Source organism: Caenorhabditis remanei, chromosome X, assembly GCF_010183535.1.
Source record: "Caenorhabditis remanei strain PX506 chromosome X, whole genome shotgun sequence".
In the NCBI taxonomy this organism is placed as follows: Eukaryota; Metazoa; Nematoda; class Chromadorea; order Rhabditida; family Rhabditidae; genus Caenorhabditis; species Caenorhabditis remanei.
Window position 1 is genome coordinate 2,476,450 of NC_071333.1, and position 24,862 is coordinate 2,501,311.

Consider the following 24,862-nt stretch of genomic DNA (forward strand, 5'->3'; position numbering starts at 1 on the left):
TTTCAAAATATCGAAAATGAATAATTTTTGAAGAAGTTTTATGATGAGGAAAGTTAATAGAACGGCGTATTAACTTTCAAATACGTAACAATACATCACCAAAACACAAAATCTCAGCCAACCACTCTCATAACAAACTTACATTGATCTCAGGCATCTGATATATTATACTAACATTTAACACTCATTTCTTCACTCATTCACCACTGAAATTTTTCCTAAACCAGCCTAAAACAATTTTTTTGAAGGTAATCCAGGATTCCAAGCAACAGGAAATTGTTTTGTGTTGTTTTAAGAAAAAAATTTTTTTTTTCATTTCTAGCCAAAATTTCATGTGGTCCCCCCTTATGAAAAATCGAAAAAAAAATTTTTTCTAAAAATTGCCCAAAATAACATTTTTTAACCGAAAACACGTTTAAAAGCGTGTTCTTCTAGTTTCAACTCTTTTCTCACAGTTTTGAAGAAGTAGTGAGTGTTTGAAATTTCAAAATAGTGAAAATTAACGATCTTTGAAGACATTTGGTGAGTAGGAAAGTCGACAGGACCGCGCGATAATATTTAAATAGGGAACGGCACAGAATGAAAAACATATTCTTGACTATTTTCCTAAAAATAAGTGTCCTGTTAGAGATCTGACCTTTTATCTTACATGCCCTTTTTGTATACTGAAAAAAAACATTCAAATCAAAATTTCTCTCGTAAATGGGGGGTACCCCCCTAATTTTTTTGCAGAACAATAATGTACATCTTTTGCACTTTTTACCCTTAACAGGAAAAAAATGAATAATCCCGTTAAATTTTTTTAGAGCTGTTTGAAATTTTCGAAAATTCGAGTTGGTGTCAGTTTTTTAAAAATTTGACACTCAAAAAAAACTTTTTTTTACAAATTCAATTTTTATTCTTGAAGCCCTTGAAATTTGCTTTTTTTATGATATAATCCTTTCTTTTCAATATTACATCTTGCCAGTGAAAAAAATTGATTTAGAAAATTTTTCGAAAAAAAACTTTTTTTTTGAAAAATCTTAATTTTTCAAAAACCAGGTCACGTCACAGGAAAACCCGTTATATCTTATATATCCTTCGCAAAACTCATCAAATGAGCAAAAAAAATCGGTACTTTAGGGGGGGCAATCAAAGTACATTCCATGTGAATATAATGTAGATCTACTTTGAGAAATTTTTCAGTTCTGGAGTTGAAGGGAAGACTGTCTATTCCTTCATAGTTCGAAAAGCGGTAGATATTTCTCTCAAAGCATATTCCAAAAAATTTAATTCTCGCTGTTTTAGAATTCTGTTGAACTTACTTTCTGGCATTCTTATTTTCAGCCATAACAGAAAAAAGATGACTCCAATCGGACAATTAGCAAAAAAGTTACTTATTTTCAGTCAATTTCAGAGTTGCCAGTAGCCACGTCATAATATATTTGTTGAACATGATTGATCTCTTTCTCTCTGGTCTCCTTTTTCCTCTCTCTCTCTGTATACCTTCTCTTTTTATTTCTTCTCCGCCACTCTTTTTTTCTTTTCCTGCGTCTCGTGCCGCGCAACACTATTTTCTTTCTTTCCACTCATCTGAGTGAGGAGAAACTAGCTTGATAGTACAGGCTTAGGAACTGAGCAAAATTATAGAATCTGAACAGGTTATCTCTTGTACTTCAATTTTCTAGTTGGTCGTTTTTTGATGCGAGTTTTCCCTGGACTGTCACACTACACTGACTGAGTTCCTCTGAGCTACAGTAAGCGAGGGAGGGGTCCTACAAAAAAGTGACCAACTATGAAAATGATGAGCTAGGTTTGAACATTTTACCGAGATCAAGATCATTCACAAGGGAAGTCTTTGGAGACGCGGCTTTCAAACGATCTATAAAATTGTTTATAGGCACTTTCGACTACGGGAATTTCATTTCTGCAGCCAAAACTGCAAAATGTCTCTGCGAGCCGAGTTTTGAGCAAGAAAGTTCAAATCTTTTGCACATCCGACTCCGCACATTCCATTTGTATATGAAAATGTTTGCGAGCTTATATCTCTGCTCGCAGAGACATTTAGCCGGTTTTGACTGCAGAAATAAACATCTCGGAGTCGAAGGTCTACAGTACCTGGCAAAAATATGCCATATTTTGCATTTTTCAGTTGAAAATGACTGACTTTGAGTGTATTATAGTTAAACTAACTGTCCCTCAAAATAAATTTATATGGATCGAGCCGAGAAGAGAAAAACTCCATTTTTGTAGTTGGGAACGTTTTTATACGGATGGTCCATAGCAATTCACGCATTGACAAAGTAATATCCGAAATGGAAAATTTTCATAGCAAAAAGTGCTAATTTTGAGATGTCGTCTCAATAATCAAAACTCTCTTGGGAGTGTCCGTACAGAAATGTTGATAACTACAAAAATGGAGCTCTAATTTTGATCTGTTTGATCCAAAAAAATTTCCTTTGTAAGAAATTGTGTTTTACTATGACACACTCTCAAAGTGGCACATCTGGAACAGAAAAAAGAAAAATATGATATCATTTTGGCCGGTACTGTACTTTGAAACTTGATTCAAAATCTAATTTCCGTTATTTACTTATAATCGACATAGTTACTCAAACACAATTTCAATTTCAAATTATATCATTAGAGTTGATTGATGGGAGGTTGAAGTTACCAATTACTACTGCGGAGGATAGAGAAACTAGAGAGTCTAAATGAGAGCAGTGAGTTCGGAGGATACAAAATCCGGAAAGCGGTAAACAAGTATTACAGTAAATGGAGCCAACTGTATGGAGGAAAAGCTAATAACTAATTTGCGGAAAATCAGAACTAAAAACCGCCACGTCCCGTGAAAAAAAATGGAGTTCGATGTTCTTCGATGCGCTAGCTCCACCATGGAAGCTCATCTCAATGCAGAGGTATTTAAATCAAGAATTAATAAAAACAGTTTGAATGCTCTTGTTTTTATTACTTAAAACAACATTAGTTAGACGAAGAATGCGGCGTAGAAGTGGAGGGGGGTGCCGTCCCCACCCCCCTGGTTCTTCAATTCGCGAGTCTTCGGTGTCCTGAAAATTTCAAAATTACTAGATTACACCAAAATAACTCACTCATCAATTTTTTTGTTAAAGGTAAAGTCAAACTTGTACCCCATAGCTTCACTTTCAATCAGAAACTTTCAATCAGAAAAGACGGATGAGTGTGAAGTAAAAGTGAAACAAAGCCCCTTTTTATACTCAAACATCAGTGTCAAAAGTTTTATTTCCCCCATTTATTCCTCTTTTTTTTCTTCAATTTTATGTGTTCCATTGTGACTTTTCGCTATGTTTTATTACTTTTCTGTTGTTGAACACTTGGTCTTTTTCAAAGAAATATTGCGAAATTTAAGAATATTCTAGAAATAACATAGGTCAAGTTTCAGAAATGGTGAATATACTGTACTGGTTCTGCAACATTTTAAGATTATTTCATTAAAAAACGTGAATTCAATTGTTTCGCGGTTTAATTCAATTGTTTTTAATTTTTGAACTCAAACTGCAGTATTTTCAGATTTTCAGACGTCGCAATGGCTGAAAAAAGGTCCCATTCATCAGAACTTGAAATAATTAAATTCTTTATCATATGAGTCAGAAAATTTCAAAAAAAAATTGGCTGAACCTTTTTTGAGTTTTCGAGCTATCGTAATGATTTTTCGCTCATTCGATAGACAATAACACTGACTTCAAAAACTTCTCTCTGATTTTGAGCATTGGCCAAAAAACATAACCTCCTGTTTTGAAAGTCGTCAGTGTGAGGTAACGATAATGAAAAGCCAAATTTCGAAAATCGGAGATGGAGCCTCCTGCGTACTCCTTACTCCTATGTCTATATACGTGTTTAAATAAAGGTCGAGCGTTTGAGTTACTGGAGTTATTTCAGTTGTTATTGAAAGTTTCAGATTTTACACGTACCCCCTATACTTTAAATTTTTATCAAATAATTAGACCAATGGCCAAATGATGATGTCCTTCGGTAGAGACGCTCAGCTTCCAGCCTTCATGACTAGAAATGGGTTACTGTAGTCTCGATAAAAATCATTGAAAACATTAGACAGGTCTTTTTCATCACTTTTGTAGTTGACATCTTTTTTCTATATTTGGAGGGGAAAGAGATAGAGATGCCTAACTTTCAGCCTTTATGGCTAGAAATAGGCAGAAGTACAAAACACAGCGAAAAGCGAATTTTTGGATGATATTATTGTTTTTTTTTCTGTACAATAGTGGTGAAGGAGACATCTCCAATGTTTTGTGGCCAAATGATGATGTCCTACGGTAGAGACGCTCAACTTCCAGCCTTTTTAACCAGAAATGGGTTACTGTAGTCTCGATAAAAATTATTCAAAACATTAGACAGGTCTTTTTCATCACTTTTGTAGTTGACATCTTTTTTCTATATTTGGAGGGGAAAGAGATGGAGACTCTTCATTTCCAGCCTTTATGACTAGAAATGGATTACTGTAGATGTGATGAGAATAATTCCTAAACATTGGAGATGTCTCCTTCATAATTTTTATAATTGACACCTTTTACCTAGTTCTGAAGGGAAATGAGATAAAGACTCTACACTTCCAGCCTTTATGACTAGAAATGGCTTACTGTAGTTCTTCAAAAAATGAATTAAGAACATTGCACATACCTCCTTCATTATTCTTGTAATTGACATCTTTTTCTATTTCTGGAGGGAAAAGAGATAGAGACGCTTAACTTTCAGCCTTTATGACAAGAAATGGAAACTCAAAAGTAAAAAAGATGTTTGCAGCAGATAACAAATAATTATTTTATTGAGGTCTTGATTATGGGATTTTTTGTTTCCTTCAATGTTTTCCCGGAATTTTGTTGTTCATTGATCTCTCTTGGCTCCTGCGAATCATGGCATATTAGAATCTAGTGAAAATAAATCAATAAGAACTGTAAGTTGGGATTATGGATAATTACCCCAAGTCCAGGTGCTCCCGTTTGTCCCGGATGTCCTGGAAATCCGTCCTTTCTTTAATGACCCTCGTGGTCCGACTGGTCCTGATATTAATTGTCATGGTTGCCCTGAAAGTCCTGGCAGTACAAATTGTCCTTTCTCTGAAGAAGGCCGTGGAAAAACTTTTTGTCTTTGTTGTCGCTGGGTATCAAAACTCTCCCTGAAATTAATGAATATTCAAACTAATACCTTTATGAGACAAAGTGCGTTACCTTCAATCCTGGGATTCATGCAAGTCCGTCCTGTCCTGGATATCCTGGGGATTGCTGATTTCTGAAAATCCTGGAAGTGTTCTTATTCTTTTTTTTCGGAAAGTCGTGGGGTTCTGAATTTCTGTCGCGTCCGCGCTGTTCTGGAAATCCTGGTGGTACGTCATTTTCTAGCGGCAGGTCCGGCTTCTTTTCAACCAAGAACTCCGTATAATTCGCGGACTGCTTTCATTCCCGGTACAAAGTCCCTCACGTCTTCGCAATGCAAGCAGACCATCGTTATCATTAAATCTCAAGTTTCGTGGCCCTCCTGGTACTCCTGGCTTTCTCTTTGGTTTGTCCTTACAGGCCTGGGAATTCGGTCTCACCTGAAATTTGAGATAATGATCATCAAGCCCAGCTTGACTTTTTATACCTAACTCACGCTTGAATTCGGCAGTGAATCATTGATTTCTGGTTATTCTGGTGATCATGGCAGTGCTGGGGCTCCTGGCTCAACAAAATGTTTTGGTCTTGCTGGTACTTGTAGTCGATCAGCTTCTGGAAGTCCGTCTCTTCTGGAAGTGTCCGAGAATCCCGATAGTCCTGGAAAACTCGCTCACACTGCAGTTTGACTGATCTCCTTCCATTGGTTTCGGTATCTAATGCTCTGAAAACCGTAGTTTCAACGACCATTTATCAGAGTTCGAGTTTTCTAATAGTGATTTACATTGAAAAAAAAAGCGAAATTCCATAAATTTTTGCAGTTTGTGGTTAGTGGTTACTGATTTGGCTCTCCTCAACACATTTTGATAGAAATGGTTCAATTTTAATAGGTTTGTGGTATTTCCACATATTTTTGGTAAGAAACATTTATTTACCTTCTGAAAATTACAATTCGCCAATTTGGAATCCTGGTGGTTCTTGATTCCTGACATTCACTTCTCTCCGTGGAGGTCAGGAGCTTCTACCGGAGTTGGAAGTCCTTTCTCTCCTGGCTCCTTGTTATCAGTCAGCTCTTGGGACTCCATATCTCCCAGAATGACCTGGAACACCCTCCAGGAATCCTGGTTCTCCCTTTGTCAACGGGAAATCTGGACGGCCGTCTCTTCCTGGCGCGGGAAAACCGTTCTCTCCACGTTTTCCTAAAATTGCGTTATTTCCTGGGCTTCTCTTTGCTCTCCAGGTTTTCTTTGTACTCCTTCATTTTTTGGGTGTCCGGATGGTCCGTCTGGTCCACTGAAACCTGTCTGTCCTGGAATTCCTGGTGGCCTATCGAGTCTTCGCATTTCTTCTCTCCGCGGAGTTCGACATGGTTTAGTGGTTTTGCTAATCCTGGTGTCCGTCTCTTACTGGATATCTTAAAAGTCCTGGTTGTCTAGGTCCTCTGAGTTCTCTCTTGAAACTTGGAATTCCAAAAGAGTCCAACTCGTCCTGGAATTGTATGTCTTTGTTGTCCTGAATGTCTTGGAAATCCAGATTCTTCCTGAAATAAAAAAATAAAAAAATATTCTCACTGAAATAATACAAATGTTTCAAATTTTCCAGCTGAAAAATCTGATTATCATACAAACCTGGATGCTGGCTTTCTGCAAATGTTCAAAATTACTGGTTGTTCTTGATTGTCCGGAATGCAGAAATCAACATTTCTATATCCGCTGGCTCGATCGGACCCACAATGACTGCGACTTTAGCAAGTGCATCAAACGATGATTGAGTGCTGAGATTCAGTCGGGGAACCAGAAAAAGTCCGACGACCATCTTGAAAAGACCCGTCTGCGGGTTCACCGCTTTAACGGAAACTCCCTAAAAGTAAACAATTAACAAAATCGCCCAAAAATTTTTATTTTTTTTTCAAAAAACTTCGAAAATTCGTTAAAACTCACCGTTTTCGAATGTGACGCTGGGATGACATCGATAACGTTGGCAATTTAGTCGTGGACCATCTCGTCATCACTCCCATCGGCTCTTTCGTGTTTCAGTATCTTTAAAAGTGCCGGCGACAAGATATACACTAATTACAAACGGTCGAATTGAGTCAAATCCTGGAGACTTGCGTAGAATCAACCGAATTCACCATGGAGACCGGCTTGTCGGAGGAAACGTTCCACTCCACTCTGAAAATTATAGAAAATACATTTTTGAAATTTTCATTCAAAAAAACCGTTTAAATTTCACTTTCAACTACATTACTACATAAAAAACTAGAAAAATTACCAATTTTATATAGATGAATTCAATTATTTTTTCGCTGTAGTCGAAAACTCAAAGTTAGATGAAAAATAGCAGGTGACGTTCGAGAAATTGGAGGATGACAATTGAAGTGTACCCAAACACCGCCGGCGCACACACTGCGGACTGTGCATTTTATTTGACGCGCAAAAAATGTGACGCATTTACAGATGATGATTGTCAAAAGTAAGTCTGTTCCAGATTGTTGGCCAAAAAAGCGAGAGGTTCTAAAAAGGCTAGGAAACAAAATGCAACACAGGCACGCGGTTTTTGCAAGTTTTCCGCACACATCTCTAAAAGTCACGCTTTTTCAAGAGTATGTTTTTAAAAGATTAAAAAATTGGGACGAAAATTACATATTAACTTGATTAGCCCTCTGGACATCCGTCTTTGAATGTTCTTCCAGCTAGTTCTCCAGGAAGACATGGGGATCCCGGTTCCTGGTGTTTCCTGTCTACAGTCGTTTGCGCCCTGTCTTATCCTGGCAGTTCATCAAGTATTGGCATTTCCTTCCCTTCTTGGAATCCTGGAGCTCCTGGAAGATCTGGAAGTCCCATCTATCCTATCATCACAAGGTTTTGGAGACTGGAGGTCCGTCAGCTCCTGGAAATCTTTTTCTTTCTGGATGACCTTTCTCTCCAGCGTATCCTAAAAATCCTGGTTCTCCTTTTGCTTCTGGGAAACCTGGAAGGCCTATTCTCTTTTGATTCCTGAAAGTCCCGGGAGTTCTGGTTGTTCTGGCAAACCGGCTCCTTCGAGTTTTCCATTGGGTGCTAGATTTCCTAGTTGTCCGTTTCTTTTTTGCATACCTAGAAAATTTTCTTCCCACGTTCCATAGAATTTCGTTGCTTCCTGAGTATCCGTTGACTTCAGCGAATCCTAGACGACCAGGATCTCCTGAATATAAATTGATGAGAACTGTGACTGTGGATTTTGGATAATTGCTCCAAAAAACTGGTGCCCCTGGACGTCCGTTAAGTCCAAAGTCTCCTTTTTGTTCTGGAAACCCTGGAAATCCATCCATTCTTTAAAGGCCAGGTGCTCCTGGTGGTTCGACTGGTCCAAGAATTGATTGGTTTTGTTGTCCCGTCCCGAAAATCCTGGGAGTACAGATTATCCCTTCCATCCAAAAATTCCTGGAAGAAATTCTTGTCCTGGTTGTCCTGTAATCCCAAAACAAATGAATACTGAAACCAAAATCTTTATAAGACGAAGTGTATTACCTTCAATTGGGGGACTTCTGGAAGTCCGTTTTGTCCTGTGTATAATGGTTATTCGTTGAGTTAAAGGAATCCTGGAAGCATTCCCTTTTTTCCGGAAACAGTGCAGATGAAAACCGTTTGGTTTATGAAAATCCAAATTCCTGGGATTCCGACGTTTTCTGAAATTTGATGTAATGATTATTAGACTTACGAAATCTTGTAATGTTTATTTATTCATTTATATTTCTGAGACTTTTACGTGGTTTCTGGCATAAAAAATCAGCTTACCTTTTGAATTTTCTTTTTTTAATATCAAAATCATCATAATTAGGTAGTTTGAACACGATATTAACAAGAACAAACACGTCAGAGATTCAAAAGAGGCGTAGCAGAAGAAACGCAACGCGGGCACGCGGTTTTTGCAAGGTTGCCGCACAGTTACCGCAAAGTGTGCTTTTTCAAATGGATGTTTTTAGGAGATGGGAGATAAATCATTTGGAACAAAACTTACCTATTAGAGTTTTGACTGGCTATCATAAATGTTAGACAATGCGATTATAGTAGACATGGCCAGTTATCACGCGATTACATCAGTTGTTCTGCATCGAAAATTCTTAGATGGTAGTAGGAGTTCTGGAAAAATGAATATTAGAATCCATAGCAAGTTTCTTTTTTTTATTCGAAGCAAACAAAAAATAGTTCATAGAAAAAGTGAGAAAGTATTCACCTGTGTGGATTTTATTGATTCTGTCCAGTAGTGGAAAAAGAGCCGAAAGAAGAGAAAAAGGGGAAAGAAGAGAGAGGCACGTGGTCTCCCGCTGTGCGATAGTCCCAAAAAAAGTCTACGTCTCCGTCTTTCCTCGTCTATTTCTTTCAAGGTCATTTGAATAGATGTCGCAAAGAGCAAGAACGCATCGTATAGACGACAGATGACTTTCCGTCGGTGTTGAGAAAACGTGTGGTGGTTTGTTATTGGAGAAGACAGATGGCGGAATGTGTCATTGAGAATCAGACGAAACAGAAATGAGGGGTCAATTTTTTGATTCAAAAGACCTCAGATGGTATTCTGTAAAAAATTATTGGTTTTTGCTATAAACTGAAGAAATGTGGAAAAGGAAACGAAAAAGGAGTTGGAAAATGTCGAAACAACGGTAGGGCCAATTAATGAAACTAAAGTAGTAGGTTCCTCTGTGAGGATAATGTGTCCCATATAATTTGAAACTAGTTTTTGAAAAATCGTACCGTGTCGGGCAGCTAAACTTTCTCTTTGTTTGGCCGGTATAAAAACTGTAGTTTTTTTCAAATTTAAAAACAAAAATGTTCAAATTATGATAAACATTCAGCTTTTTATTGAATTCTATGCTATTAGTTGAAAACTAGACTTTTTTAAGCAAAAAAGTTTAAATGTTGGTTAGAAACATGTTTTTGTATCAAAGCGGGCAGAGAAATATACCGGATTTGGTTCGGCCCATCCCGTGACAGCTTTGGTTCAAATGTGAGGTATGTGTGACCTTGAATATTTTTTCAGCATATTCATTATACTTTTATACTTTGAAAGAAGAATAACAATTTACTAAAAAAATTTGTATTCTGTTATCAGGCTTATTTATATGTAGTATTTTTTGTATTTTATAACTTGTTTATTTACACCGACCAACCCATTTCTTCAAGTGGAAAAAATGAATTTCGCCTCTTTCTTGCCATGAGTGAGAAGAAGGCAGAAGAAATAGTTAGATGGTCAAAACTTGCCTGTCCGCATTTACGAGAAGTTATGTACCAACATCAATCGAGGTCGGCGACGGGGTACGAGAGTACGGAGACACAGAGAGTAGGAGATATGCAAAAGTAGAGAAATGAAGAAACGAGGGAAGAACGTGGGTACTGTTTTAGAAGATTATTTGTTTCTAGTTATGATGGAGAAGAAATAAAGAATTTATAAAGACTGAAAATGTGTTGCTCATGTTGAGAGGAAAAAAGATAGAAGCTGGAAAATAAAACGGATAATTTTTTCTTTTTTTTGCTAACTGCATGATAAAGGAAATTGAGTCTCATTTAAAAAAAATAAAGATGAATTTCATTCTAGATATATAATAGAGGAAAGGTGTAAGAAGAGCATCTCAGAAACATTGAAGCAATACGTAAAAAGTTTTAGAAGAAAAGGAGACGTGTTGGCAGCGAGCGGAGTGACCGCTGCTCAGCTTCTTTTTTTTTAATTGTTGGTCACTCGGAGCATGTGGTCGTTTGGTGGTTGAAAAAAAAGACTTTGGTCAAAAAACACTTGACTCGGCAAAGAATATGAAGACACAATTGACTTGACGTGGGGGTCTGAAATTGGATCAAAATTCACAAGCTTCTCGGAAAAAAACTTTTTTGAAAGTTTTAGAAATCGAACAAGAAAACGTGTAACAGAAGTACATGAAAAAACAAGAATATTGTAAGCAATAAAGGGGAAAGTGAGAAAAATAGTGTGATCCCGATCCTACAGAACTCCTGATCCAATTCCAACTACTTTTCAGGAATTCAGGATTTTTTCCAACTACAGTGCTCCCCTCTCCTGTTCCTAAAGTTCCCTAAATTCTAATTTTATAAACTTTTCCAACTACAGTAGAGGAGCTTTAAGATCGTAAGAGAGGGATACTGTTGTTTGAAGAAATCCTAAATTCAGGATTGGGGTTACTGTAGGATCGGAAGAGGGGGGTACTGTACTTTGAAAAGATCCAAATGTTGAACTTCCATGTGAAAAAGCTTGACCTTATGAAAAGTTTGAGAGCTCATAACTCGGTGCGCAAAGACGTTTACCCGGTCTGCTAAACTTCCCGTAGTCGAAAATACCTATGACCAAATTTATAGGTTGCGGAATATTTAAAAATATAATAATATTTGAACGTATCAAATGTTGGTTATCAGAAATAATAAAAAAACTTAACAACTTAACAAAAAATATTCATAAAAACAAAACAGAAAATTGCGGAGTTCATTCAATCAAAAACAAAGAATAAGAAGAATGAGTCACAACCGACTATACCATGTCTCCTTCTCCTCACGCCACAAATCGATTGCCAGTGATTCGAAAGCGTTCTCCGCCCGAAATTTCCAATTCTTTCAGGTTTTTCTTCTCAATTTTCCTGATTCAAATTTTTTCATTTTAACTTTTTTTTTCGAATGCCGGAATTTTTATAATTATTTCAAGAACCATCTGCGTTCAGCTAATGTTTCCTCGCCTGGTCATCTTTTGTTTCAAATTATTGTATTTTTCTGAAAATGTTTCTAAAACGGGTTTTCTGTTGCATTTTTCAGAATTCATCTTTTTAAAACATGTTTATTTATCATTAAAAGATTTTACCACAAAAAATACAGCAAAACAGAGTTTGGAATGTCGTTGATTCTCCGAAATTTTCCGAAATTCTCCAAAATTTACCGAAATTTTCCGAAATTCTTCGAGATTCTTCGACTTTTTCACGGAGAAATTATCCAAAAAAGGAATCGGAGAAGTCGGATATCCGATTATTTGACTCCGAACAAGCCGGATCATGAAACATTCTCAAAACTGATCATTTTCAACTAAAACGGCCAAACTCCGGAACATTTAGACCGGTACTGTAGCTTGTTTTTTTTTTTCAAAAATTTTTTTTTCAAAAAACTTCGAAAATTCGTTAAAACTCACCGTTTTCGAATGTGACGCTGGGATGACATCGATGACGTTGGCAATTTAGTCGTGGACCATCTCGTCATCACTCCCATCGGCTCTTTCGTGTTTCAGTATCTTTAAAAGTGCCGGCGACAAGATATACACTAATTACAAACGGTCGAATTGAGTCAAATCCTGGAGACTTGCGTAGAATCAACCGAATTCACCATGGAGACCGGCTTGTCGGAGGAAACGTTCCACTCCACTCTGAAAATTATAGAAAATACATTTTTGAAATTTTCATTCAAAAAAACCGTTTAAATTTCACTTTCAACTACATTACTACATAAAAAACTAGAAAAATTACCAATTTTATATAGATGAATTCAATTATTTTTTCGCTGTAGTCGAAAACTCAAAGTTAGATGAAAAATAGCAGGTGACGTTCGAGAAATTGGAGGATGACAATTGAAGTGTACCCAAACACCGCCGGCGCACACACTGCGGACTGTGCATTTTATTTGACGCGCAAAAAATGTGACGCATTTACAGATGATGATTGTCAAAAGTAAGTCTGTTCCAGATTGTTGGCCAAAAAAGCGAGAGGTTCTAAAAAGGCTAGGAAACAAAATGCAACACAGGCACGCGGTTTTTGCAAGTTTTCCGCACACATCTCTAAAAGTCACGCTTTTTCAAGAGTATGTTTTTAAAAGATTAAAAAATTGGGACGAAAATTACATATTAACTTGATTAGCCCTCTGGACATCCGTCTTTGAATGTTCTTCCAGCTAGTTCTCCAGGAAGACATGGGGATCCCGGTTCCTGGTGTTTCCTGTCTACAGTCGTTTGCGCCCTGTCTTATCCTGGCAGTTCATCAAGTATTGGCATTTCCTTCCCTTCTTGGAATCCTGGAGCTCCTGGAAGATCTGGAAGTCCCATCTATCCTATCATCACAAGGTTTTGGAGACTGGAGGTCCGTCAGCTCCTGGAAATCTTTTTCTTTCTGGATGACCTTTCTCTCCAGCGTATCCTAAAAATCCTGGTTCTCCTTTTGCTTCTGGGAAACCTGGAAGGCCTATTCTCTTTTGATTCCTGAAAGTCCCGGGAGTTCTGGTTGTTCTGGCAAACCGGCTCCTTCGAGTTTTCCATTGGGTGCTAGATTTCCTAGTTGTCCGTTTCTTTTTTGCATACCTAGAAAATTTTCTTCCCACGTTCCATAGAATTTCGTTGCTTCCTGAGTATCCGTTGACTTCAGCGAATCCTAGACGACCAGGATCTCCTGAATATAAATTGATGAGAACTGTGACTGTGGATTTTGGATAATTGCTCCAAAAAACTGGTGCCCCTGGACGTCCGTTAAGTCCAAAGTCTCCTTTTTGTTCTGGAAACCCTGGAAATCCATCCATTCTTTAAAGGCCAGGTGCTCCTGGTGGTTCGACTGGTCCAAGAATTGATTGGTTTTGTTGTCCCGTCCCGAAAATCCTGGGAGTACAGATTATCCCTTCCATCCAAAAATTCCTGGAAGAAATTCTTGTCCTGGTTGTCCTGTAATCCCAAAACAAATGAATACTGAAACCAAAATCTTTATAAGACGAAGTGTATTACCTTCAATTGGGGGACTTCTGGAAGTCCGTTTTGTCCTGTGTATAATGGTTATTCGTTGAGTTAAAGGAATCCTGGAAGCATTCCCTTTTTTCCGGAAACAGTGCAGATGAAAACCGTTTGGTTTATGAAAATCCAAATTCCTGGGATTCCGACGTTTTCTGAAATTTGATGTAATGATTATTAGACTTACGAAATCTTGTAATGTTTATTTATTCATTTATATTTCTGAGACTTTTACGTGGTTTCTGGCATAAAAAATCAGCTTACCTTTTGAATTTTCTTTTTTTAATATCAAAATCATCATAATTAGGTAGTTTGAACACGATATTAACAAGAACAAACACGTCAGAGATTCAAAAGAGGCGTAGCAGAAGAAACGCAACGCGGGCACGCGGTTTTTGCAAGGTTGCCGCACAGTTACCGCAAAGTGTGCTTTTTCAAATGGATGTTTTTAGGAGATGGGAGATAAATCATTTGGAACAAAACTTACCTATTAGAGTTTTGACTGGCTATCATAAATGTTAGACAATGCGATTATAGTAGACATGGCCAGTTATCACGCGATTACATCAGTTGTTCTGCATCGAAAATTCTTAGATGGTAGTAGGAGTTCTGGAAAAATGAATATTAGAATCCATAGCAAGTTTCTTTTTTTTATTCGAAGCAAACAAAAAATAGTTCATAGAAAAAGTGAGAAAGTATTCACCTGTGTGGATTTTATTGATTCTGTCCAGTAGTGGAAAAAGAGCCGAAAGAAGAGAAAAAGGGGAAAGAAGAGAGAGGCACGTGGTCTCCCGCTGTGCGATAGTCCCAAAAAAGTCTACGTCTCCGTCTTTCCTCGTCTATTTCTTTCAAGGTCATTTGAATAGATGTCGCAAAGAGCAAGAACGCATCGTATAGACGACAGATGACTTTCCGTCGGTGTTGAGAAAACGTGTGGTGGTTTGTTATTGGAGAAGACAGATGGCGGAATGTGTCATTGAGAATCAGACGAAACAGAAATGAGGGGTCAATTTTTTGATTCAAAAGACCTCAGATGGTATTCTGTAAAAAATTATTGGTTTTTGCTATAAACTGAAGAAATGTGGAAAAGGAAACGAAAAAGGAGTTGGAAAATGTCGAAACAACGGTAGGGCCAATTAATGAAACTAAAGTAGTAGGTTCCTCTGTGAGGATAATGTGTCCCATATAATTTGAAACTAGTTTTTGAAAAATCGTACCGTGTCGGGCAGCTAAACTTTCTCTTTGTTTGGCCGGTATAAAAACTGTAGTTTTTTTCAAATTTAAAAACAAAAATGTTCAAATTATGATAAACATTCAGCTTTTTATTGAATTCTATGCTATTAGTTGAAAACTAGACTTTTTTAAGCAAAAAAGTTTAAATGTTGGTTAGAAACATGTTTTTGTATCAAAGCGGGCAGAGAAATATACCGGATTTGGTTCGGCCCATCCCGTGACAGCTTTGGTTCAAATGTGAGGTATGTGTGACCTTGAATATTTTTTCAGCATATTCATTATACTTTTATACTTTGAAAGAAGAATAACAATTTACTAAAAAAATTTGTATTCTGTTATCAGGCTTATTTATATGTAGTATTTTTTGTATTTTATAACTTGTTTATTTACACCGACCAACCCATTTCTTCAAGTGGAAAAAATGAATTTCGCCTCTTTCTTGCCATGAGTGAGAAGAAGGCAGAAGAAATAGTTAGATGGTCAAAACTTGCCTGTCCGCATTTACGAGAAGTTATGTACCAACATCAATCGAGGTCGGCGACGGGGTACGAGAGTACGGAGACACAGAGAGTAGGAGATATGCAAAAGTAGAGAAATGAAGAAACGAGGGAAGAACGTGGGTACTGTTTTTAGAAGATTATTTGTTTCTAGTTATGATGGAGAAGAAATAAAGAATTTATAAAGACTGAAAATGTGTTGCTCATGTTGAGAGGAAAAAAGATAGAAGCTGGAAAATAAAACGGATAATTTTTTCTTTTTTTTGCTAACTGCATGATAAAGGAAATTGAGTCTCATTTAAAAAAATAAAGATGAATTTCATTCTAGATATATAATAGAGGAAAGGTGTAAGAAGAGCATCTCAGAAACATTGAAGCAATACGTAAAAAGTTTTAGAAGAAAAGGAGACGTGTTGGCAGCGAGCGGAGTGACCGCTGCTCAGCTTCTTTTTTTTAATTGTTGGTCACTCGGAGCATGTGGTCGTTTGGTGGTTGAAAAAAAAGACTTTGGTCAAAAAACACTTGACTCGGCAAAGAATATGAAGACACAATTGACTTGACGTGGGGGTCTGAAATTGGATCAAAATTCACAAGCTTCTCGGAAAAAAACTTTTTTGAAAGTTTTAGAAATCGAACAAGAAAACGTGTAACAGAAGTACATGAAAAAACAAGAATATTGTAAGCAATAAAGGGGAAAGTGAGAAAAATAGTGTGATCCCGATCCTACAGAACTCCTGATCCAATTCCAACTACTTTTCAGGAATTCAGGATTTTTTCCAACTACAGTGCTCCCCTCTCCTGTTCCTAAAGTTCCCTAAATTCTAATTTTATAAACTTTTCCAACTACAGTAGAGGAGCTTTAAGATCGTAAGAGAGGGATACTGTTGTTTGAAGAAATCCTAAATTCAGGATTGGGGTTACTGTAGGATCGGAAGAGGGGGGTACTGTACTTTGAAAAGATCCAAATGTTGAACTTCCATGTGAAAAAGCTTGACCTTATGAAAAGTTTGAGAGCTCATAACTCGGTGCGCAAAGACGTTTACCCGGTCTGCTAAACTTCCCGTAGTCGAAAATACCTATGACCAAATTTATAGGTTGCGGAATATTTAAAAATATAATAATATTTGAACGTATCAAATGTTGGTTATCAGAAATAATAAAAAAACTTAACAACTTAACAAAAAATATTCATAAAAACAAAACAGAAAATTGCGGAGTTCATTCAATCAAAAACAAAGAATAAGAAGAATGAGTCACAACCGACTATACCATGTCTCCTTCTCCTCACGCCACAAATCGATTGCCAGTGATTCGAAAGCGTTCTCCGCCCGAAATTTCCAATTCTTTCAGGTTTTTCTTCTCAATTTTCCTGATTCAAATTTTTTCATTTTAACTTTTTTTTTCGAATGCCGGAATTTTTATAATTATTTCAAGAACCATCTGCGTTCAGCTAATGTTTCCTCGCCTGGTCATCTTTTGTTTCAAATTATTGTATTTTTCTGAAAATGTTTCTAAAACGGGTTTTCTGTTGCATTTTTCAGAATTCATCTTTTTAAAACATGTTTATTTATCATTAAAAGATTTTACCACAAAAAATACAGCAAAACAGAGTTTGGAATGTCGTTGATTCTCCGAAATTTTCCGAAATTCTCCAAAATTTACCGAAATTTTCCGAAATTCTTCGAGATTCTTCGACTTTTTCACGGAGAAATTATCCAAAAAAGGAATCGGAGAAGTCGGATATCCGATTATTTGACTCCGAACAAGCCGGATCATGAAACATTCTCAAAACTGATCATTTTCAACTAAAACGGCCAAACTCCGGAACATTTAGACCGGTACTGTAGCTTGCAAGTGTAATAATGGTAACATCATTCATAATCTCAATTCTATGTTTTTCCGATATTGTAGGAAAATCATTATGACAAACACCTCGTGGAACTGAGTCATTTTTTTGATTACTCACTGTTTTCCATAAAACAGAATCCCAGATTTTCTGATACTCTTATGTAAACAATAAAAATGTTTTACTGAAAAAACACATTTCATAGAATGAGTCATAAGAATGAATTACGTTTTCTATATTGTTCTCTGATTTTTTTGACCTGTTTCTGCCTTTTCATTTTTCGATATTCCTCTTTCTTTTTGAACATTACAGTATTTTTTTTGAAAAATTAGACTAGAATTAGCGAATACCGTAAAAACTGTAATATAGGCGCATCCGCCTCTGTTTTTCAAACCCTATTTGAGAGCGCGCCTCTATTTTTCAACCTATCCGTTTGGGTATTCTTTGACCGTCTATATCATCAATTTTCAACACTTTTTATTAAAAAACCTAACGAAAAAACCTAATTTTTAAAAAAAATTTCAGTACTGTGAACGAAAAAGTTGTGATTTTATTGTTTTTTCCACGATATTTGAAAAAGAATGATTAAAGTCTAGAAAAATAGTTTTACCATACTAATGGTGTACTATTAGAGGATACCCCACTATTATTCAAACCGCTTATCAGGGTGCACCTCAAATAAAGGGACGCTTCTATAACAGTTTTTACAGTATCCGAATTACCATCACACACTTTCAATGTTGGACCATTTCGACTCAAAATGGCTAAGATCCAGGACTTTTTGACCAGCACTATTTGCATGGATATTAAATATCAAGTTTGCAATAAAACGCGCAAATTGGAAAAACAACTACATGAAAATGTGTAGTTCTTCGAAACGTCTACATAGAATAAAAATAGTAACTACAAAAATAACATTATTGTTTCCATCTGAATATCTCATACATTTCTTACATTTTGGAACAATCGTGTGAAATCGTGACACCCTTTCAAAGTTAACCGTATTTCACTGAAAACTGTCAATGTTGATCCAAACCTTTGTGACCAGTATAACAACTCTACGAATTGACAGTTTCGTATGAATACCTGTGAACAAATTTACTAATTTTCCAGCATCATGTCTGGAAACTTCTCAAAAGATCAATCTTTCTCTCATACCTCGTCTGGATCGTCGGTTACTTCATCATCACCAGTAACGGATGACGCTGTTGAGATGGTCAGAGAAAAGGGACTTCAATTGAATCTGACACAACGAACATCGAGCAGGTAAGGTATTTAAATAATTCTACCAATTATCCCTAATTTCCTAAAATATAAAGGTCATAGGTAATAGTTAGAGTTTCTCACTGAAATTCAAATAAACTGATAATTCATTGCAGCCACAAGTCTGTTAGCTCGTCCAAGGCTCCATCGTTTTCACTCTCTCCATCCGTTTCCACACCACCATCCCCATCAATGAAAGAGACAAATGAAACGATCGGCATGTCACTGAAACTGAAAAATCGAATTTCGAGCAGGTAAGACGCAAATTTTACTCATAGGTGATCTGCATATCACAAAAACTGAAATTAGAAATGTGAACCATAATAAGAATATATAATTAATAGGCCAGGAAAAACGTGGGGCGGTTAAGGTAGCATTCGTATAGAAAATTGAACTGTAGAGCCTTTTATAAACGTGGAAAATAATAGATAACAGAAAATGATATTCAAAATAAAAATTGCATTAATCATACTGATTGATGCAATTATTTGTTCCGGATCAGCTTGGAGTGGAACAGATGCGTTATCGGGACTTTCTTCTGAAAATGCTTGAATATTTTAGACGGTCCTCTATCTCTCAAATATTCTCCAATCAATTGTCTGTCAACTCATCAATGTCGACTGAAATGGAAGGCAGTTCTAGTCAGTTTGATGTTGAAGAAAGAGAAAGATCGCATTATTCGGATGACTTTGAATCGTCGAGCACCTCAGAAACATATGATTCGCAAAAGAAACTGGAGAGATCTAGAAGGCTTGGTCTAGAGTTTGAAAGTCAACTGAAAAACCTTTCAAATCTTCTTCGCATTATTACCGAGGTTGGTATCACACTAATCTTATGTTATAAAATATTTGATTTTGTTGTTATTCAGGAATTGCCAAGCTACTTGGAAACTAAAGGACGCAAGCTATCCAAAATCCTCGTGCCGCAAAAACAGGATCACATTTTGCTCCAAATCATCAATAAGATGAACATGATTAAAGGTTTTCATGCGGCGTTCACAGACGGATTTGATGTGGTTGATTTCTCAAGTATTCAAGAAGCTCCACAATTTGCTGCCGTTGTCATCGAGAATGCGGATGTGTTGAAAAGTTTCATTCCATTCCTAAAAGAGAAGACAGAGTTGGTGGAAAAAATGAAATTGAGCAGAGCAAATGACAAAGAGTTGGACTTGGCTCTCAGCAAGGTACTATCAATTTTAGAGACAATTAAAATTATTCTGACAATTTCAGTTTGAAAAAACCAATTTCAAGCAAGGAGGTCATCTGAATCTCCAGAACCAGTTGGATCGAATTCATCAAACCATCATGAGATATGGTTTTCTCATGGATGAATTTTCAAAATGCTTTTCGGATGGATCACACATGAAAGAAAAAGCAGAAGAAGCAGTGAACAAACTGAAAGATGTCACAACGATCATCGAAGCTGAAATGGCAACAGCGACTGAAAACGAGACAAGAAAGGTCCATGAACGTTTGCAGGTAAGAAGTTTGTTATGACACTTCTCGGCAGTCACCGGTTGCTTTAGCTCGGAGGTTGGTCGTATTCTGGACATGTTTGCTACAAATGCCGACCAAAATACGACCATCTTCCAACCAATTTCTGACTCGAACCGCATAGAACCGCACGATCGCCTAAAAAACTTAGGGAAAATACAAAAAAAAACAACTAAATACAATTATTTTTCGAAGTATTCCTGGTGTGTTCGATTTGTCGCCCAGATGTAGACGTCGTCAAAGAATGTATGTAAAACACATTATTTAATAATGTTTTTCCCTTTCATTTGTTACCTTCATGACGATACATTCCATGTAGAAAGTTCGCGTTCTTGACTTTTTAACGAGAACCTAAAAAAAACCATAGAGATTTTCCATCATGAGATGAAAATACACTCACAATAACTTCCCCATTGAGCTTGAGCACCGCCACTATCGTAATTCGTTGACTTCCATGATATTTTTATCATCTGTATGAAACATAATGTGAGACTTGATAAAAATAAGCAAAATAGACTCAAAAAACAATTATCAGTAGAGTTGCAACACGACTACCGAGCTTTGAAACCAATCTCGAATAATCTATTTTTATTTTTTCCAGTCCAAAAATCGAAGTTTGCTGAACCATACTTTCAATCTAGTCAAGTATATTAAAAACAAAGGATATTCGCTTAAATTTTTGAAAACGTTCCAGAGAAGAGTAACGAAATGTCTTAGATTTTTGACATGCAAATCTTGAAGTCCTTCAATGATAGCAAAATTCTGAAGCCTGATGACTCAAATATTCAAAATTATACACTTTTCTGAAACTAAAGTATTTACTACGTTTCAGGGTCGGTTCGACACTTTCAAAAAAGCTCGGAAACTTCTTCTTCAAGAAAGAGTGTGGAGCGACAACGGAATGAAACGTCAAGAGCGTTACATAATTCTCTTCACGGACTGTTTGTTGGTCTGCCGGCTCACCAACTCAAAAGATCCAGGCTCCACTATCGAGAAGAATTTCTATGAATTTGATCTCAACACAATCGAGATCGAAATTGATCACTACCGAGAGTACGAAAAAACTCTAAAAGTATCGACGACGGAGAGAGGATTCTTCTTCCTCTTCGAGAATGGGAAGCTGAAGACTGATTGGATCAAAGCGATTTTGGATAGCCAGGAGAAGATAAAACATCGAATCGGATACAACCAGAAGGTTGTGGAGGCTAAAAAGAAGTTCCTGAAGCCCGTCTGGATTCTGGAGTCTGGCGAATGTCTGATGGAGCAATGCTCGGAAAAGTTCAAGTCTGCGGAAGAACGAAATCATTGCAGACGATGCGGCTTGGTAAGTTTATTTTCAGATATTCTTAGAAATTTCTTTTGAGGGAACGTTTCTTAATGAAGTAACAAAAGCTTCCTACAGAATAGATTTCTCATTAAAAATTAAAGTAACATAAGTATAACTACATTTGAAACACATTTCAGAGCATCTGTTCGCTGTGCACCGGTTTCGCTCCAGTCTCCCAGTATCTGTTCGAGAGGAAAATCGTGTGCCCAGACTGCTTCAAGGAAATCTATGACGATTGTAAGCTATTTTGTTGCGTTATTCGAAAATAATAAAGTTAAAATTTCAGATGTCACAGGAACTTTGTTCCCGGAGGAGCTGAAACATAGCAGAAAAGGAAAACTTTATGTGAAGATCGGAAAAAAGGAGGTGAGTAGAACAATAATTTCTTTATTTCATTTCATTTAATACTTATATTCCAGGAGGTGAAGGCTGCCGACAAACTTTTCAAAGAGCCCATGAAACGTGATTTGAAGAAATTTGACTTGGAGGAAAGAAAAAAGGAAACCAAGGCGTTTGGTCTCGTTTATTTGAGGTTACATACAACTGAGATTTTCAAAATCAATAACTCATATTTTTCCAGGTCTGGAGCGATGGAAACAGAGGCCTTTGCATGGCTCAAAAATGATGATCGCCTCGTCTTTGTCAAACAAAAGCTGGATTTCAAGCCCATCTTCGAAAGAAATATTGGGAACCATGATGTCCGACGGTCAAAGGAAAGGGATGGACTCGTTTTTGCGTTCTCGAAGAGAGGCATGACGAATGATGATTTCACTTTCCGAGTGGAAGAACCATATTCCATCAAAAAATGGAATATAGTTTTAACCGATCATTTCACAGAAACAAAGTGAATTTTTTCTTGTTTACCTTGTATTTCTTGTCAAAAAGTCATTAATTTCCATATTTATATGTTCTCATTTTGTTTCAAAACCCTGATTGTGCATTTTTCTTTTTTTGTCCAGATGACTTCATTTTTTCGACCTAGCCTTTGAAACACGTGTTTTCCCCAACTTCCGCCAATCGTTCCTGGTATATTTTCGAAAATGTGATTACCTAAATTATCTAAATAAATAGCATCCTGACCATTTCTTCCATACTTAATAGTCCATCTCGTGACTGATCATACCTAGTATCCCATTTTCATGTAGTTATTTTCAATTTTTTTCGTCAATAGATATAAATTAAATGAATAAAACAGTTGTTTTGTAAATTTGTGAAAAACCCTATCTGCAAATAACTAAAATCCATACAAATTGACATCAGCAAATTCTAAAAAGAAAAAGATTGAGAGAGGGATACTGTAGTTTTGAAAGATCCTAAATTCAGGACCGGGGTTACTGGAGGATCGGAAAAGGGGGGTACTCAAATTTATGATTGGAAGAAGGCTAGTGTAGTTTGAAAGAATTCTATATGTCGGGGTTGCTGTAGGATCCGATGATGGGGTGCAGTAGTTTGGAAAGATACAAATTTAGGATCGGGAGAGGAATACTGTAGTTAGAAATAATCCTAAATTCAAGATCGGGTTTACTGTAGGATCTGAAGAGAGGGTACAGTAGGATTGGGAGAGGAATACTGTAGCTTTGAATAATCTCAAATTCACCCTCGCAATATCCAGCAGAGTTCGTTCAATAGTAGTGGCTCAGCTAGTCATTTTTATTTTTTAGGTGTTTTTGAATGATTCTGTCACCGTGGTGCTAACACTCACAACGCTCACATGTTTTTGAAAAAGTCTTGAATACGGTCTGATATTAAAGAACAGAAAAAAAGTCGATTGAGGGAATGTAAATGTTCTAGTTTCTCAATGATGCTCGTACTTTTAGTTTGGCAGTTGCAGTAGACAGTTCTGAAAGAATTTTACTAAAACTGTGAACATCGCATTATTATGATAGTGGCCGAAATCTCTGCTTTCACTGATTCCCGCTGAAAAATGGGGAAAGATAGAGTTTTCCTAGTCTTAAAATTTCTGTATTGCGTCGATCCTTTTGAACGAAGATCAATCAGATAGGCAATTCTGTTGATGTCTCCAAATATTTGTTTCCCACAGCTTGTTGATTAGGGGTACTTGATAAAATTTACGACCTCCCCCCATACCGTCAAAAACGTGAATCCCTCTCCCCTCATTAGAGGTACACTGCGTCACGTCGTGACTGAGGTCTAGATTCCTACTCCGTCATTTCATCTTGCCTGCCTCCTGTAATACTAGCCTACCTTAATAACTACCTTCTATTATTTTCTCTTTTCCGCCTTTCAAGTGATGTTTCCTGTTGCAAACAACAACATGGAGATGTCACCCCAGCAAAAGCCTGAGAACGCGCAGTTACAATTTTTAGCAGATTATTTTATGCGAGCCAATTAGTAAGTTTGATAAAATGTGTTTAAAAATTGAAAGTTTATTTTCAGTAGCCCCCGGTGGATTAACGGAGTTGATGTCACAGGTCAAAATCAATTTCCTGTTTATAACGTGAGAAATCAAGGAGTTCAACATTGTCCAATGATAGCACATCAGTAAGTCACTTTCTCCAGCGGAACTTTAAAAAATGTGTACTTTCCAGAGCTCATCCATATCACGTCGCTCCTTCACTTAGACGTGGAATACCTGTTTCTAGGCCTGTCTATTTCTACCCAAGATACATGTACCTAAACACTACTAGGCCACGTCTATTCATGTAAGTGACACTTCATGTTTCATATTATATCAAATTGTAAACCAAATAATTTACAGTACACATCAATTTGATACTTCCAAAACTCTGCCAACCAGGAGATGTATGTATCGCCAGGGAGCAAGTGATTGGGATTGGCATTACCAAGTTTCACTAACAGGGAAATACTGCAGAAAAACTTCAGGTATAAGCGGAACGTCAACATTCAAGATTTGAGAAAATTGAGTGCCGAAACGGGACTTACTGTTCACCAAGTTCAACTTTGGTTTATAAACAAAAGAGCAGATGTAAACAAAAACTTGCAGAATGATTGTAGACAGTTTGATTGTTGAGAAAATGCCAAGTTTTGTTGTGTATATTGTTATATACATATTTACCGAATAAACTTGTCGCAGAAAGTCGAACGTTTGATTTAAAGTTTTCAGATTTCAGTACATACGATTATCTTTCAGATGACCCATTTAATGGTGTGTTTACATCATGAATTCAGTCGGTTTTTGCATACCCTCGGTAGAGGAACAGGTCTTGGATTTTGTTAGATAGAGAAGGAAATTGAAGGTCACCAAGGTGACCGGGGAGTTATAAATTCTCTCGTGGCCTGGTCAAAAAAACGAGGTCAAAATTTAAACCAATGACACGTCATTTACCTTACCGACATGAGAAATCAGCATGGGAAAGGCCTGGCTGTAATTTTTG

At 36.9% G+C, this 24,862-nt stretch overlaps 6 protein-coding genes across 6 annotated transcripts; 2 read left to right on the forward strand and 4 right to left on the reverse strand.

The window, feature by feature from the left end:
• Window positions 1-5,562: 5,562 nt before the first annotated feature.
• On the reverse strand, window positions 5,563-5,873 carry GCK72_022500 (uncharacterized protein; the record flags this gene model as incomplete). The annotated part of the gene is made up of 2 exons (XM_053734864.1): window positions 5,563-5,566; window positions 5,623-5,873. 2 exons carry the CDS (start codon window positions 5,871-5,873, stop codon window positions 5,563-5,565), a joined length of 255 nt encoding a protein of 84 aa, XP_053578430.1.
• Window positions 5,874-6,115: 242 nt separating this feature from the next.
• Window positions 6,116-6,938, reverse strand: GCK72_022501 (uncharacterized protein; the record flags this gene model as incomplete). Its single annotated transcript, XM_053734865.1, has 4 exons — window positions 6,116-6,223; window positions 6,531-6,663; window positions 6,752-6,766; window positions 6,823-6,938. The coding sequence occupies 4 exons, from the start codon at window positions 6,936-6,938 to the stop codon at window positions 6,116-6,118; spliced, it is 372 nt and encodes a 123-aa protein (XP_053578431.1).
• A 1,039-nt stretch (window positions 6,939-7,977) lies between these two features.
• GCK72_022502 (uncharacterized protein) lies at window positions 7,978-8,433 on the reverse strand (the record flags this gene model as incomplete). Its single annotated transcript, XM_053734866.1, has 2 exons — window positions 7,978-8,119; window positions 8,219-8,433. The coding sequence occupies 2 exons, from the start codon at window positions 8,431-8,433 to the stop codon at window positions 7,978-7,980; spliced, it is 357 nt and encodes a 118-aa protein (XP_053578432.1).
• A 4,756-nt stretch (window positions 8,434-13,189) lies between these two features.
• On the reverse strand, window positions 13,190-13,645 carry GCK72_022503 (uncharacterized protein; the record flags this gene model as incomplete). Its single annotated transcript, XM_053734867.1, has 2 exons — window positions 13,190-13,331; window positions 13,431-13,645. 2 exons carry the CDS (start codon window positions 13,643-13,645, stop codon window positions 13,190-13,192), a joined length of 357 nt encoding a protein of 118 aa, XP_053578433.1.
• A 4,895-nt stretch (window positions 13,646-18,540) lies between these two features.
• On the forward strand, window positions 18,541-22,354 carry GCK72_022504 (uncharacterized protein; the record flags this gene model as incomplete). The annotated part of the gene is made up of 10 exons (XM_053734868.1): window positions 18,541-18,689; window positions 18,803-18,940; window positions 19,248-19,500; window positions 19,555-19,869; window positions 19,916-20,164; window positions 21,012-21,503; window positions 21,644-21,743; window positions 21,793-21,872; window positions 21,926-22,038; window positions 22,087-22,354. The coding sequence occupies 10 exons, from the start codon at window positions 18,541-18,543 to the stop codon at window positions 22,352-22,354; spliced, it is 2,157 nt and encodes a 718-aa protein (XP_053578434.1).
• A 1,427-nt stretch (window positions 22,355-23,781) lies between these two features.
• Window positions 23,782-24,382, forward strand: GCK72_022505 (uncharacterized protein; the record flags this gene model as incomplete). The annotated part of the gene is made up of 4 exons (XM_053734869.1): window positions 23,782-23,858; window positions 23,904-24,008; window positions 24,056-24,169; window positions 24,226-24,382. The coding sequence occupies 4 exons, from the start codon at window positions 23,782-23,784 to the stop codon at window positions 24,380-24,382; spliced, it is 453 nt and encodes a 150-aa protein (XP_053578435.1).
• Between the last annotated feature and the right edge of the window lie 480 nt (window positions 24,383-24,862).